This window comes from Esox lucius, chromosome 13 (assembly GCF_011004845.1).
Source record: "Esox lucius isolate fEsoLuc1 chromosome 13, fEsoLuc1.pri, whole genome shotgun sequence".
Lineage (NCBI taxonomy): Eukaryota > Metazoa > Chordata > Actinopteri > Esociformes > Esocidae > Esox > Esox lucius.
This window is the reverse complement of record NC_047581.1, coordinates 10,205,808-10,223,365: the sequence shown is the minus strand read 5'-3', so window position 1 is coordinate 10,223,365 and position 17,558 is coordinate 10,205,808. Positions and strand designations below refer to the sequence as shown.

The window sequence follows — 17,558 nt, the reverse complement described above, 5'->3', positions numbered from 1 at the left end:
GGTTAGCTCCACCAGGGCTTAAGATGACCGATCTGCACACACGAGGTCCTCACTGTCTTACCACATGTTGAGGATATAGAGGCATAAGTCATCAACGGGCCCAAATGTTGGCTGTTTGCAAGGGTAACCTGGCCTCAGATATGGACAGAAGTGCCAGGAGTTGTGTAAGGACACAGGGTTGCCTTTTGGCCCTGACTGTTGACCCCAGGGAGTGTGAATGTTCTACTGACAGAAAGCTCCGGTAGAGGCGTCGACAGAGAAGCAGCTTATCCGTGCTCGTGTGACTCGCATGCATCTATCACCACACCCACAGCCTTGGTAGAACACAGAGGACCAACACAACGGCTCCATCTGTATTCCTTCACGCCACTTAATCACTGTCACATCACACGCTGTTAGCAGTCAGCCAACGAGAGGTTAACCCTGAACAATGGAAAATATTGCACCCGCATGACCTCAATCATCAAACCTCTCATGTTGATTGACCAGTCGTGTGCGAAACATATCGCTCTGAGTCGCACGGCTTGATGTTTGAAGCACACCAACAGGGACTGACCGAGGAGTTCAGTTACTGTTCGAGTGTTAGAATGGCTACTCCAAATGACGGAGTTCCAGGGTGGCACTTCGGTTATAGTACCTCAGACACAGCCAACCTCCCGGGCTGTTACCTGGCGGTTCTCAAACAGCCTCCCTGCTTCTATTAGCTAAAGTCATTAAAAAGCAGCCACATACTTCAAACTAATCAACACTCTTATATTGATAACGTATTTCCGGTAGATTCATACTAGAGCTTTCATCCGAACACCAAGCAGAACACAATTGAAACATCTATGTTTGCATAAAGTGTTCTCCATGGTTTAATTGTGTATGTGTGCTCAGACAAATTGTTCTGATTGCTTCAGTGCAGCGGATCGAAGCGTTGATCTGAGGCAAACTGACATCGGGTTCCGAGTGTCTCTGGATTAACTCCCCCGCAGCTCTACTGAATTTCAGACCTCCCCCCCAACCCGGCGTCCTCATCAATCTGGCCATTTAACATATGGTCTGGCCTGGCGGAAGGCCACGGGCTACTAAATCTGGCCACATTTGGCAACACAAACCCGACTCAAAATCAGACAGCGATCCGGCCTCCAGCCACCCCGGCTGAAACACGGCACACGCCAGAGCATTATACAATAACCGTGATTGGTTACCCAAAGCTACCGAATGGAAGACACCTCTTACTGTTAGGATTAGAAAGAAGTTGTTCGCCAAACAGAGCACCACCGGGGATCGTTGCGTTGCTGTGCGTGGGTGTTTGATGGAGACACAGAAACACATCAAAGAGCCTCCCTAGACCTCCCCAGCCACTGCTGTAAGCCTCAGCTTTAACCAGGCAAGCTTTTTGTAACAGCCAAAAGTGAAACACTCAGAGCAGCCAACACAGGGAAATGTGCTTTGAGATGATGGGAAAAACAGTGGTATTAGGCTATGCAAAACTACGGCATTTGTGTGAGTCTATAGACAGGAAACACTACAGGCGCAGGAGGAACCAAGGTGGATGAATGTAGCACTAAAACCAAGATCGGCTTGCCTGTCAGTGGAATCTGGTAGGGACTGTATTCATTCAAAACCAACACATCAGTGATTAAATATTAACAGTGAATGGTTGAACATTTGGCAATGAAGCACTATTAGCATTGTTCACAGATCACTAAATGTTGGGAAATGTTCTCTGTACATACAAACACACAACAACAAAAAGTTTTAAGAAGCGGATCTAGCCAACAGTGAGCTGCTGCACAATCCCATCTCCAGGACGATTTAACAACAGTGTTTTGTCATGTTGTCAGAACAAAACCACGCAAGATGAAAGACCAAGGGAGGAATATCTAATGATCCAATCCTTCCGTCCGTCTTTAAAGTCACCTCCTTGCCTTTGAAGCAAGCTAACACGTTTTAAAGTAGTTAATGAATGACAATGTTGTTGTCTTGGTAACAGGCTAAGAACTTAAAAGGAAACTAACTGCGTACACAGGCACGTAGGCCCACTGGCAGGAGAGCAAGTCTTCTGGAGGAATTACAGTCTGCAGTATGTTGGAATGGTACAGTCAGTCAAAGCTATTACTCAAAGCTATTACATAGATTGGGGAAACATTGTATATACATAAAGAAAAGTTGTGTCCCAGGTCTAAATAAGTGCCTGATTAGAAGGTTGACATGAAAATATGGAGTGGAACTGTCTCGAGGTCCAGATTCAAATATCCCTGATTTACAAAATCTAATTCATGAAAACGGGGTCACTGCACGCAGAACTATATTGGAATTAGTGGATTCATTTCTATTCATGACGATTTTGGATTTCATTGGGTAAAGGTATTGGGTAAAGGTAATCTTCAAATATCAGAAAATGTACATCTTTTTGACTGTATTATTGAACAATTATTGAGAAATGATTATATGAATTCACTTGTGCTTTTGTAATTATAAAATGAATTCACTTGGACTTTATTACATTCGTTTTACTGTGTTTTAATGAAGAGTAATAAAGCAATAAAGCAACTTGAAAACAGTATGGGAGTTGAACCAGAAAACAGGTGTATAAAAACTATTATCAATCTACAATTAAAGCTTCTATGTAGAATAGAGCAAACAAACCGATCGTTTAAACAACCTGAAGGAACAACTAGAGAAATCACTGAATATGCAACTCGAGAATAAAACATTTATGGACACCACAGACAATAAAACCAAAGCCAAACAAGGCATTTAGACACATTTCTAAATATATATATTATTTTGACCTCAACTTCTGTTTTTTCCACTCATTAGCGGAGGGAAACGAAGCAACGTGTCTGGTAATTAATTTCTGCGTCAATGAGCATATTGGCGCCACCTCTTAGCTCTGTTGCTGTCAACAAACGAGCTAAAGGAGCATCAAGTTAATTATTCAGTAAGATTCCTGTAGCTACTACCATATCCTCCCATTCCTGGGAAATTGGGCAAGTGAGCAGACAGGGCCGATACCCAAATGAGGGCACATCACAGGTCAGCACGGTTAATAGAAAGCAATGTTAGTGCTTAGTGACGGAGATGAAGATTGAGAATGCATGGGCAAATGAGAAGCAGAAAAGAGGGAGGGATGGAATATTTCCACAGCCTAGTCCCATGCTTCAGTTCTGACAGTAAAACCAATCAAATTGAAGTGGACAGGTGCTAATTTCTATTGCCAAACGGTGACTAAGGCAACAGATAAAGTATTATTGTGAATTGCAGCGCCACTGACTAGTTCCTGGTCTAAGATGGCAGTGGATTCAAACAGGTGGTAGTAATCTGACTTCCAGACTGAGGAACATAAGTCCTCTCTGGATCTACCTCTCCATCTTCCTCTGTTTCTCACTGGCTTTATTTCCCTTCCCCTCTCACTCTAATTCTTCTGTTTGCCTCTTTCACTTCTGCTGCCCTGGTATGTTTCTTGTTCTATTGCTGCCTCAGTCTCAGTCTGTTTGTTCTCAAAGCCCTGCGAGGCCACAGTTGCAACCCACTGGACACACATCCGTTCATCAGGGCTCACCACATGCCATCAGTCTCCTCCCTCCTTCCGCCTGCTTGTCTCTGTCTCTCCTCTGGGCGTCCCCTCAGGAATGGCAGAGATAACCACCGGCTCCCCCTGTCATCTCTTTCCAGCCCTCCCCACCCCCTTGAACCAGCCGCCGCAGCTCCGAAAACCACATCCGTCATGTTTCAGAAACCCATCAACTATACGTTGGGGGGGGCTGAACATGGGATCGTGCTAAAGGCTGGAGCCGAACGTAAATCAATGGAAGGGTATTACTTGCTTTTTCATACACTTGGTTACATTCCATACAGTCTATTGCAGACATGAACATCAACCATCCTCCCTTTCATCAGTCTCCCCTTATCTCCAGAGTGACCCTGGCACAACAGCTACAGAATAAGCTGGGCACAATAGCTCCATAACCACAAACTGTGCGGTTCAAGAGTGCTATGAAATTAGGAGGGTATTTTTCAAAAAACTACAATTTGCAGAGCAAAACCCGTTTTGCGGTAGAGAAAGGGCTTGAAAATATCATTTCTCTCTCATTTTAGTTGGTTCAATAGCTTTTAGACAATAGACATTTCCACCTTGTGGTTATTGGCCAATCACGGGTCCTCACAGTGGCCCTACTGTCATGATTCATGACAGTAAGTTAGGCGATATCTCATCAATGAAAGATGGCAATAATATGACAAGGTTGAAAGTGAAACAAGAAGCAACGATAAGTTAACAACATGCTGCTGCCTTTAAAAAGAAAAATTTGCTACCCGAAGGGAATAGTTTTTACTTATAAGCAGAAGGACGTTGAGAAAATGTCAACTTAATTAGCCTAGCATGATGGGAATAGAAATAACATACGGAAGCTAGGAGTGGAGCTACCCCAAGACTGTTTTGTTTTTTCTGTCCTTCTGATTGGATCTCAGCTGCACCCAGCATCTCTTAGTCTCACTCCCATGGCATTGCAGCCCCTACCTCAGCCGCTCAACCTCGCAAAGTTTTGGAAAACAAGCAAAAAAGAAATCGGCTTTTCATTCGATTCCTCACTCGGGAGGGGCGGGATCAGGATCCAAGTAATCCCGCTTGACCTGGAACTTAAATGGAGCATACTGGGTCGGATGCTTGTTTGAGTCCTGCTTCCATGAGTTAAGAGTTTGGAAGGAGAAACCAAGACTATTCCCTCTTTTAATGTTACTCACGGGTAATACCACATCAGAAAATCGATAAATGCTTACACTCGCAAAATCTGGGCCGCCCAGCACACCGAAAATAAATTCTCCTCATTATCTCTCATCGTTCGATCACAATAGACCTACAGCAGGACATCTGTTGACTCCACGACAGATTAGGATCTGACCCCCAATTGATTTTTAGATAGTGTTCGCTGTTTAACAGTTATTACAGCGACCGCAGTCATTCAGATGACAAATGAGCATATCACTCCATTACAAATGTGCAGTCAACGAGAGATTAGGATCTGACCCCCCAAATTATTTTATGTTATTGTTTGAAGTTCAACAGTTATTACAGCGACCGCAGTCATTCATGTGACAAATAAGCACATCATTCAATCACAAACTGACCATCAAACAGCTCTAGTACAGAGCCTAAATGATGTCCTTACCTGCAGAACACAGAGAAGGCAGAAGGAAAAAGGAAAGGGAGCAAAAGGGAGATATGTTTGGGAGTAAGCTGTCATGGTGAACCGGCGGAGTGAAGCAATACTAAAACAGCACACATCAGTGTCATCCCCCTTCTCTTTGATTGGATCAGCACCATAGTGGGGATGAGAGGAAGGCAGAGACAAGAACCACAAAGCTCTTTCTCACTCCAGAGTGCTCTCCTTCCTCCCCTGGCCTCCAGATCCTCTCCCTCTCATGATAGGCAGCCGCACAGCAGTGTTAGGAAGTGGTGTTCTCCCATAAATACTTTACTCAGAAAGATGGGGGATTGATTTCCGAAAGCTGACTGCTTTCGGACCAAACCATAATGCCTGTGAATCGATAAGGTGGCGGTGAAACAGAGTGAAGACCTTTGAACACAACGGAACCACGTCTTTATCAGTTCTTCCCGAAGCGCTCAACCAAAATGAGACCCTAACAGAACCTTTTGTGCCTAAACCTAATGTTAACTCTAAAACCATTAAACAGTTTGAAAAGTCCAGATTATTCAACCTGTTTAATCTCTTAATGTAATGTCAGTACATTGTGATGGATTCTGGTTTTGAAAACAAGCACACACAAATGTTTCTATCCTTCATGGGATGAGAGCCAAAAAAGTATGGCATTATGGTTAGGTCTCCTAATCGACCTAACCATAATGCCTAAACTTAATTGTAATGCCTGAATCTAATCCCAATTGTAATACTAACCCCATCTGTAATCTATACCCTAAATCTAATGCAAATAACAAAAAAACAAAAAAATAAAATCATTTTCAAAAGAGGGACAATAAGTTTTTTTTTTTTACAGTTTAGAAATGTTTTAGCACCAGACGTATTGTTAAGACAAAGACACTACCTTTAACACTTGCACCTGTCCCTCGTTGGTGATATCTTTCAGTAAATCACAGAAGGATTTGCACAGGCCTTCAGCGTAGCTCTGCAGGAAGTCAGAGGCGGACAGGTAGATGTAGGCGTTGACAATCTGGAAACACGTCCTCAGGTTCTCTGAGCTCAGCTCTGAATGAGAGAAAATCAGATACACATTAGAAAGAGAGAGACAGGCAGAGACAGACAAAAGACAGGAAAAGAACAGAGAAGAGTCAGGCAGCAAGACTGAAAGAGGGAGAGCGCAGGCGGTAGGAAGATGTTCAATTGCAACAACATTTTTACACCACCTTAACTGGAACAGGAAAATTTACGCCACATGCAGCAATTTCAGCTGTTACTGTTTGCATAAGGAAAATTGGCCAATTCATGAGGCCCTTATCCATGGACTTCACATGACTGGGAATACAAATGTGCTTCTGTTGGTCGCGCATTTCTTGAAACCAAAAACCTGTCAGTAACAGTCTTTGGTTTGACTACCAATTACCACACACAGAGCACCTCCTTTGCACAGAGTGGATCAGGCTGTTGATGATGGCTGGTAGAATTTTGCCCCACCCAACTTCAACAGGTGTGAGTAGCCGCTAGACCTTGGCGGGAACATCCCAAACCTTATCAATGGGTGACGTGTCTGATAAGTATGGAGGCCATGGAAAAACTTGGCCATTTTCAGCTTCCAGGCATTGAGAACAGACCATGAGGCCATGCATTATCGGGCTGAAACTTGAGGTGACGGCTGCAGGTGAATGTCACAACAATGGAGCCTCCATGTCTCACCACGGGGTCTCTGATTTTTATCTGTGGCATTTTAAATGCGCAAAGGTGCCCGCTGACCACAGCTTACGCCTCCCAGTACCATAACCAACCACCACCACACTGCGCCCTTCACAACATCGGCAAAACCGATTGCCAGGTCACGGGAACAAAGTCGCGCACAACATCGGAGAGAAATACTTGTGTAACCTATAATTGGGTTCTTATATCTCAGCATGTGAATCATTAGACTATTAGACTATGGCTTGTTGCATGTATATTTCTGTTAGGTGGACAAAATAATTACCTGGGTTCTCGCAAAAAAACTAAAACTGGTAATTTGATTATAGGCTCTAGTCGTAACACTGCAGCTCTCAATTGCTGCTCCCATCGTAATTGCCGGCACTCTGTAATGATCTATATGTACACAGCCTTCACACAGCAGGCGCCATCCATTCTGGCAGCTCCACTCCCACTGCCTTTCATCGGAGACGACCCTAAAATCTCTGGAGCAATTAAAATGGTACAATTTAACATGAGTAATTAATGAGCACGAATAAGCATTGTACAGATATTTTTTTTCCCAACTGTAGAAAACTGGTTAGTTTCTACAGCCTAGCAATAGGGAAGCCATCAAAAAAAGAGAAAAGAAAATTCCAGCCTGCATAAATTTAGAAAGACACATTCAATTGATTCAAGAAAAGCATCTGGGAAAATGTGTTACGGTCAGATGAGACCAAAGAGGAACTTTTGGCCTTAATTCTGAAAGATCCATGTTTGGCACAAAGACTACATGAATGATAACAGCCCCACGCTATGGGGCTCTTTCTCTTCAGCCCGAAAGAGGAGCTCTGGTCAAGATGAACGTCAATTTGACTGAACGTCAATTTGACTGAAAAAAAAAGGAGTTGGATAAAATAGAAAAATACCGGCGTGCTAGGTTGACAGAGATCCATCTAAACAGAATAAGTGGTGTAATCCAAGCAAAAGGAGCTTCAACCGGGTATTTTTGTGGGGTGTAAACTAGACGTTTTCACGGATATATCCGAAATCCGATTTGCTCCAGTACCTGACAAGGTTGGATACAGCATTTTGTAATTGACCGACAGATCCCGAGAGAGACCAGGCATTGTGGCCAGCGATTGGGGATCAGAGCGGTAATACGTGAAATACCAACTGACGCCCAAATTATAAAAAGAAAACATCCTGAAATAATAACAAATACCAGATAATACAAATTTGCTATGCATTGCGGTTGGTTTGGGACAGGTAATCTGAGCTTTCATCTCTACTCCACAATGTCGGTTTGAGCAGCAACAGAACTGAAGTAGCCAATTGTAAAACGATTTCAATGGAAATATCCGATCAGATACTTCTGTTATGAGACTTGGTGGTTAGGACAGTTGTAAAGGAATTGGAAAGATATTATTCACAATTACAATAAACAATATCAAACACGGCAGACTTTTTGTACATGAGGTGACAAAAAATAGGCTCAGAGGTTCTAAAGGGCAGTCCATGCACTTATTCTAGCCAACTATAATATATCCCACCTGTGCTTTTATTGACCTACGTTTGAGCACAGGCCAGCTATCACAAAGCAATAGCCTATTTAACAAAGAAATTACAGTGCGCAAATTAGCCAAAGAAAAAAATGCTTTTGGAGAGAGATACGTATTGCGTTCTTACAACACAGAACATATGGCCCCAACATTTTAAATTTGAGTTAACTATATGAATAAACAAAACTGTATTACATAACCCACGTCAAGCAAAATGTGAAAAGTTAAAGTTCATTGCCAGACAAGTTAAAACAACTACCTCATGAATCTGGTTGAGAGTGCAAAGCAGTAATCAAGGTTGGAGGCTACTAATAATAATACATAAAGAAATATCCTTGAATAAGTAGGTGTGTTCAAAGTTTTGACTGATATCTGATTATCACTCATTCTATGGCATATTTTTCGGTGCGGATATTGCAGACCTCGGATCCCACTCAATTGGGTAGCAAATCAAGGCAGTTTGTCTTTTCATTTTTGTTGTAAGAAATTATCCATTTATTTTTCAATTTATTTTTGGTTACACAATCTTATTGGCGGTGAAAAAAATATGTAATGTCTTGACTTCAGCTTTCAAAGAATTAAAGGCTGCATTTTCAGTTAAGATGTCTAGACATTTGATATCCACTGTAATTCAAGCAGTAATGGTTATTCTACTTGAGTAGAATGTTACAGTACTCCTTCCATCCCTGTCGAATGAGTGAGCAGGCCTAGAGGATATCAACATTCAGTGCCAATCTCCAGATTCTCATTCATTGCTATGAATCAAGTGATCTGGTTAGACTCAAAGATTTGAAATACTAGCATATTAAAGCTTTGACATACTAGGATAGTAAATCATTTTCTCTGACTAAATTATTTAAAAGATGCACTCTCCTCACCCTGGCAGCATAACCACATCTCTCTCTATTAGCATTCAATCACTCCTGAATTGTTGTAAAGCATTTTTGCAGGGAAGTGATTGCTAATGACATATCCCCTGAGGTGACAAGTGCAATGGGATGGATTCAATTCCTTTGTCCTTTACAGATGCAAGCAACACAACAATCAGTACAGATTCCAGCTGTGTTTGTACTTGTGTGTGTATACAGTAGCTGTTCAAAATGTGCACACACTTAGCCATTCAAGTGACACACAAACACACACACGTCTATCGTAAAAATGCAGTCTGGGACTATAATAGTATGGGGGGGGGGGGGGCTGGATGTGTAATATGCCGTTTATATGTGCATAATCTAAAGTATCATACCTCAGTTGGTCCAAAGATCTCAGATTTAAAAGTGACGGGTTCTGATGAAAAGGGGCACATAAATGGCACAGTAAACCAGTTTTGGGGACCATTTTTGGCTCAACAGCATCAATTTTACAACCAGATGCCAAAAATCCTGAATACATAACTTTATTTAGTCTTGGGGTTGGGTTAAAAATTATGTTATGGGTTAGAATTATGGTTAGGCATTAGGGGGTTAGGTTTAGATTTAGGGCAAAAATTAAACAAGCAGAAATGGTTAGAATTAGGGTACGGCATTACCGGTTAGATTTAGGGTTAGGCATTAGTGCGAGGTTAAGTTAAAGCTTACATGTTAAGTTACTGAGCTTAAGGTAGGGTTGAGGTTACGGTTAGTGAAAGTAGAATTGGTTGAAGGGCAATAAAGTTGTGTAACCATTAAGATAGCTAATTAAAAGTGTGTGTGTGCGTCAGTGTATAAATGGTGCTATTATTTGAAGGTAATGTACAGAATGTTAGTGCACATCCCTTACATAAAAAACTTGTCTAATCAGCAACAATCCAATTAAGTCTACAATTTCTAGGAAATAAAAGAGTGTGCACCCAGAGCGATAATGGTATAGCAAGGTGTCTGTTGGGATGGGCCGTAGGTGTGTAATGTCTACCAAGAGAATCCTCATCTCAGCAGGGAAGAGGAACTAATGACAGAACATTGATATGTCGAAGTAGAAAGCTGTATAGCATCAAAGTATCACTGAAATTGAAAAGGAACTCTCTGTCCTGCCCCCCATGATACAATTCTATCTACCAGGGAACAAAAGCATTATTATGGTAATGAGAAACAAATGATAAAGGGATTAATGATGATCCTTTACTAATCATTATGGGACCTAGCAACAGTAACCATGTTGTTTATCACAGTGTAAAAAACACTGGGGTTCATTCTACTGAGGTGCAATAAATGGACTGGGCACAGTCCCAGTGCCATACTGGTGTGTGTGTGTGCGCGCAAGCACACACAAGGGAAAGACAGAGCATGTGCTGAGACGATGACTGCTCACAAAAGGACAAAACATGTTGGACAAGAGAAAAGACAGGAAAGGTGGAGCAGAGAAAGAGAGAGATGGGGGGGGGGGCAAGAGAGGGGAGGAGCGAGAGAGGGGGAGGGAGAGATGTGAGGCAGGCAGGAGTGGAGAAAACAGACTGACAGAGAAAGGTAGGTGGTAACCGGGGATCACCGTGACAGTTGGAGGAGTGGAGGGGTGGAGGGAGAAGGAGAGATGGAGGATGAGGGAAAAGGAGATACAGAAAGAGGGAGGAGGATGAGGGAGATACAGATAGAGGGAAGAGGAGGATGAGGGAGAAGGAGATAAAGATAGAGGGAGGAGGAGAGGTGGAGGATGAAGAAGGGGGGATGAGTTCATGCAGTGCATGGGAGGCGTGTGCATTTCGTGTGCGTTTGTGCGCACACAGATGTCAGCAAACTCTTCCTAGATGGCCGTGAAGACCGACATTTTAACAGTGATGCGGAGTGGCAGGTGGCTGATCCAAACGGCCCACTATAAACACACACACAGACAGGGCTTATTTCTGACAGTAATATGAAGTGGCAGGGTTACTGATCTTAACGCCTGGAATAGTAGTCTTCTTCCATCCCCACAAACACACAAACATACACATATACACACACACAAACATACACGTATATATACACACCCACACACACACTTACCCTTGGTGTTCCCGTTTCAATCAGCCACACCGCCCGCACCCCTCTATCACCCCAGGCATGTGTCCTCTCTTCACTCATGTGGTGTCTCACTTTCTCTTGGCTGTTCAGTAATCCACCTAAAACAACCTGCTTTGCCCCCGCACACAGCTCTTCGCATCCACTCAACAACAAGTCCGTGTCTCATATCTTGTAATCAAGGATTGCAAAAAGAAAGGTTTATATACAAATATGGTGCTCTTTGAAAGTCTGACCTAAATACTAAGCCAGTCCATAGGTGTTTGGCTTGTTTGTATGTCATCGAAGATGTATTTATTATAACCATCAAAGTCTCATGTTTGCAAATAGAGTCCTATTAATTCACAGCATTACCTACAACTCAGACCACAAACAAACTGCAAAGCCAACACAGCTCATCACCCAATGTACACAGTACCTGTTGTCAAACATGGTGGTGGCAACATTATGCTATGGGGCTGTTTCTCTTCAGTGGGGACTGAAGTCAGGATAGGGGGGATAATGAATAGGTCCAAATATCAAGATATACTATGGCAAACCCTGATGCCCTCTGAGAGAAAGCTGCAGTTTAAAATTAATTTAACCTTAAAACACAACAGCAATCGCAAGCACAAAGCTAATTTATGATGGTAAACAAACTTCTGTTTCAATTCATCTGTGTCTTGAGACTTTGCCAAACGTAGAAATTACTTACTGAGTTGGGCATTTTTGTCACCTCATTTATACTCATGACCACTTCAGAGAAAGTAATAAATATCAACAGGTAGATAAAATATTTCTATTACATTTGGTTCAAGTACATTCAGTAGTGTCAATAATCGTGACAGGTTTTGAGAATATCTACACTAGATTCTTTTGACCCCTGTATCGCTCGACACATTCACTATTATTAATGAGTTCTATATTTAATAATTGTCAACTACACCTGATTCCAACCAAACTACTAAACAAACTACTTCCTGTGCTAGGTCAGCCAATGTGGAATATAATTAATTGTTCACTATCCTCTGGATGTGTACCAAACTCACTAAAAACAGCGCAAATAAAGACTCTTCTGCCTCTTTCCGGTTTCAGGCTCCATCATAGCACGGAGACTGCACTCGTAAAGGTAAAAAATGACCTTTTTATGGCCTCAGGCAAAGGTTCTGCATCCGTTCTGTTGTTTCTTGATATTAGTGCTGGCTTTGACATTATCGATCACTCCCTTTTCTTAAAGAGAAAGGAAACCCATATTGGGCAACATGGACACGTTCTAGCCTGGTTTAAACCTTATTGATTTGAAAGATATCAGTTCATATGTGTGGATGGCATGTCCTCTAACAAATCAAAGGCTCGATTTTGGGGGCATTATTGTATTTACTACAGTATCTCACAAGTGAGTACTTCCCTTATATTTTTGTAAATATTTGATTATATCTTTTCATGTGACAACATTGAAGAAATTACACTTTGCCACAATGTAAAGTGGTGAGTGTACAGCTTGTATAGCAGTGTACATTTGCTGTCCCCTCAAAATAACACAACACACAGTCATTAATGTCTAAACCCCTGGTAACAAAAGTGAGTACACCCCTAAGTGAAAATGTCCAAATTGGGCCCAAAGTATCAATATTTTGTATGGCCACCATAATTTTCCAGCACTGCCTTAACACTCTTGGGCATGCCGTTCACCAGAGCTTCACAGGTTGCCACTGGAGTCTTCTTCCACACCTCCATGACGACATCACGGAGCTGGTGGATGTTCGAGACCTTGCGCTCCTCCACCTTCCGTTTGGGGATGCCCCACAGATGCTCAATAGGGTTTAGGTCTGGAGACAAACTTGGCCAGTCCATCACCTTTACCCTCAGCTTTTTTAACAAGGCAGTGGTCATCTTGGAGGTATGTTTGGGTTCGTTATCATGTTGGAATACTGCCCTGCGGCCCAGTCTCCGAAGGGAGGGGATCATGCTCTGCTTCAGTATGTCACAGTACATGTTGGCATTAATGGTTTCCTCAATGAACTGTAGCTCCCCAATGCCGGCAGCATTCATGTAGCCCCAGACCATGAAACTCCCACCACCATGCTTGATTGTACACAAGACACACTTATCTTTGTACTCCTCACCTGGTTGTGACCACACACACTTGACACCATCTGAACCAAATAAGTTGATCTTGGTCTCATCAGACCACTGGACATGGTTCCAGTAATCCATGTCCTTAGTCTGCTTGTCTTCAGCAAACTGTTTGCGGGCTTTCTTGTGCATTACCTTTAGGCTTCCTTCTGGGATGACAGCCACGCAGAACAATTTGATGCAGTGTGCAGCGTAGGGTCTGAGCACTGACAGGATGACCCCCACCCCTTCAACCTCTGCAGCAATGCTGGCAGCACTCATATGTCTATTTCCCAAAGACAACCTCTGGATATGACACTTAGCACGTGCACTCAACTTCTTTGGTCGACCATGGCGAGGCCTGTTCTGAGTGGAACCTGTCCTGTTAAACCGCTGTATGGTCTTGGCCACCGTGCTTCAGCTCAGATTCAGGGTCTTGGCAAACTTCTTATAGCCGAGGCCATCTTTATGTAGAGCAACAATTCTTTATTTCAGATCCTCAGAGAGCTTTTTGCCATGAGGTGCCATGTTGAACTTCCAGTGACCAGTATGAGGGAGTGTGAGAGCGATGACACCAAATTTAACACATCCAAAATCACAATGTCGATTAACACTGTTATGCTGATGACACAAAGTTGTATATTTCAATGAAACATGGAGAAGTCCCAGAATTTGCTACTTTGGAAGCATGCATTTCAGATAATAGGAAGTGGATGACAGAGAACTTCTTGCTTTTAAACTCAAGAAAAACAGAAATGCACTTTACACTGTAATGCTGTGGCGTAGAGATTAAAGACAATGCCTTTCATGAGGAGGACCTAAGTTTGAATCTACTGAGAGCAACCGCATTCATTAATTATTTCTGGTAGATTCCATGATTCTCTCGTCTTTTCACTAAAAAGTATTTGTTACCTTTATTGATAGTTACTGTATAAATGTAATTCACGAATCAAGGAAAAAAGTGCATTGTTTTGCCATGAAAGAAAAAAAATGTTATTATGCAATGAAATGAAATACCTTTGGCAGACTCGCTAGCAATTAATCAATTCTTATGACTATTCCAGTAAGTTAGTAGATTCCAGTAAAGCATATTACTGGCTAATATGCTGTTAAAATGGCCAGTGGCAAACGACATACATAGACGCTATTTGGGGTGGAGGTAAACTAAGTAAGAAACGTTAGTCAGTATAATCATCAACGTCATTCACGAATGGCCAATTAACTATTAAAACGGCCAGTGGGAAAAGAGGATTTGTTCAGTATATACAGATGCCGGATGTCAGTATAGACAAGAGGCTATACTGACAGGTGGCAAATGTACAGCTCCGTGGCGTAGTGGTTAACAACAACCTTTCACGTGGGCGACCCGGGGTTCGAATCTCCAGATGGCAACTCTTACTATTGCAGGTCGGCTGAACTAAGCTTGCCTGGTATCTTGTTTCTTAGCCTGTTTTGTTTATCATTAGGAACAGGTGCAATAACACTTAAGGTCTGTATGTGTGATGTGCAGGCTAACCATATGCTATGCACAGGTTTGTTAATGAGGGCAATGTAATTCACAGCATCTGCTTTCTGCATAGGTAGTTCATGATAATAATGTATTTAGTTAGCACCTCAACCCTGCAAGCCTCATGCCATGAATATTCATGTCTATGAGCTGGGCATAGATGTATAGCAGGTGTGTGTCTGTGTGTTACCAACCAGACAATTAGTTCATCGATTCTGTATGTTGACCACTTAAAACACATCACGTATATGTACACAATCAGCAGTGATAAGGTTAGGCACTTTGCCAAAGAACACAGTCATGAACTTGTTACTAATCCTGTGCATATCCATTCCAACTCTGTATGATCTACCACTCATTTCAACAAGTTGGCCATGAGACGGAGCGAAGAAGTGGGGGTGTGAGAGAAAGTGGAGGGGAGAGAGAAAAGAGAATAAGATGAGAGAATTAGATGGGAAGAGCATAGAGAAAAAGGGGAAGGGAGGAGAGAAAGGAGAGAGGGAGAGAGACGATGGGAGAGAGATAGAGAAAAGAAAGGCATAGAGAAAGAGGGAAGAGAGAAGGAGGGGGAGAGAGGAGAGAAAGAGAGGAAGAAAGGGAGATAGGGGGAGAAAGAAGAGATGGGTGAGAGAGGATTGCCTAAGAAAGAAAGAAAGAGTGTGAGAAAGAGACAAGGAGAGAGAGGAGAGAAAGAACCGATACCAGCACTGTACATCTGGACACTGTGATTTTTGCCCATTCTTCTTTGCAAAATTGCTCAAGCTCAGTCAACTTAGATGGGGACCTTTGGTCAACAGCAATTGTCAACTCCTTCCACATATTCTCAACTGGATTGTGGTTCAGGCTTTGACTTGGCCACACTACGACATTGACTTTTTGGTTTTTATGCCACTCCATTGTGGCTTTGCCTGTGTGTTTGGGGTCATTGTCCTGCTGGAAGATGAATGTTCTCCTGTCCAAGGTGTCTTGTAGATGTCAGTAGGATTGCTCTGTACTTTGCTGCTCCATTTTGCACTTTATATTCAGACACATTCTTCACAGTAGAGGTGGGGTTCTCAGGATTGTGTGTGGTGTTAGGCTTGCGCCAAACATATCTTGAATGGTTGCACTTAACATTGACCTCACCAGACCCCAGAATCGTCTTCCACTTGGTCCCAGATTCTCCCACATTTCTTCTGGCAAACACCAGCCAAAGTTTGATGCAAGCGGTTTTCTTTTTGTCAGTCCCATAAAGACCACTTCTGTAAAACACCTGGGCAATTGTTGCAGTTTGTACATTGTTTCCAAGCTCAGCTATGGAAGACTGTAAAACCTTTAGAGTTTACGTAGGCGTCTTGGTTCCTTTCGTCTCAATACTAGTTCCTGAGAACGGCTTGTCCTCACAATTGGGCGATACTCTCTCCATTCCTAAATAACAGACTTTTCTGTGCTCCGGGATATAAAATGCCATGGAAACATTCTTATATCCTACCACTTTTAATGTTCCTTCGTCTTCATCATGTAATTGTTAGGAATTGTAATAACCAACTGTAACAACAAAACATCCAGGGGGAGAATACTTTTGAGAACCACTGTAGTAAGTGCCAATTGCCTCTGTGCTGAAAGACACATTGTTCGCTTAACAGCATTTATGAGCCCTCGTTTGCCTGCTCAATAATATTTAATCCCGCTCCACAACTGAGGTTTGACGTGTGCTCACAAGACCTATCCCATGCTCAGTAACCCTAGATTCTTTCTTACATAATGGTTTGAATATTGTTATGCTCAACATTTATTTTGATTGTGTTCTCACAAAACAGTTTCACTATATAAAAGATCCAGTCTGGAACTTTGCAATTCACATTTTTTTTCTTTCAACCTTCAATTTGGGCTAAATGTGTAATATGTATAGAATATCAACAACTTTTTAATGTATGTAACTAGGCTACACTACACAATGAAGGTTAAAACTTTGGTCACAAATGGGTTAAACTCTTCCTAAAAGTTGGGAAAACAAACCAAATGGTGTCAGAATTCAGATATTGGTATTCAGTATTTATTCTAATTTAAAATATTCATATAAAAGACAATTCATTAAGGATAACAGATATTAAAAATGCAATATTTGGGGAGGAAATATCAATAGAAAATGTACTCCATTCGTGGAGCATTAAATTGATTTACATAGCTCATTCAAGCACATCTAATTACTAGACCCAACTCCCATACACCAACTGATGAAACAAAACCGTAACTAAAGTTCAGGTCACAGAACACTATCAGACACTTCATGGGAGTCAAACTGGAGAATACTGTAACAATTACTTGGTGTAGTGACTAATTGCAAATGTGCATTCCGGCAGAGCAAGGCATTAATATCGTAACCTGTAGTACTCCAAAAACTGTGTTGGCACGGTTGACTCAACGGGTAGCTAAACCCCCCCCCCCCACCACCCACACATGAGTCCTCTCAGGGCTACACCTAAATAAGACAGCTGCATTCCAAAGTAACGGGACCAGAACAGAGAATGTGCATCACTTAATCCTATAACAATTTAATTAATGTGCCCAGAGAAATGCTGCCACCCCTCTGAATCATTACCAGAAC

General features: G+C 42.2%; 1 protein-coding gene across 1 annotated transcript in view; it reads right to left on the bottom strand.

The window, feature by feature from the left end:
* The window catches only part of ipo11 (importin 11), a 168,155-nt gene that overhangs the window by 53,668 nt on the left and 96,929 nt on the right, over window positions 1-17,558 (bottom strand). Inside the window, exon 23 of the mRNA XM_010892441.3 lies at window positions 6,055-6,215. Within this exon, the coding sequence (XP_010890743.1) occupies window positions 6,055-6,215 (161 nt within the window). The remainder of the gene's footprint in view (window positions 1-6,054; window positions 6,216-17,558) is intronic.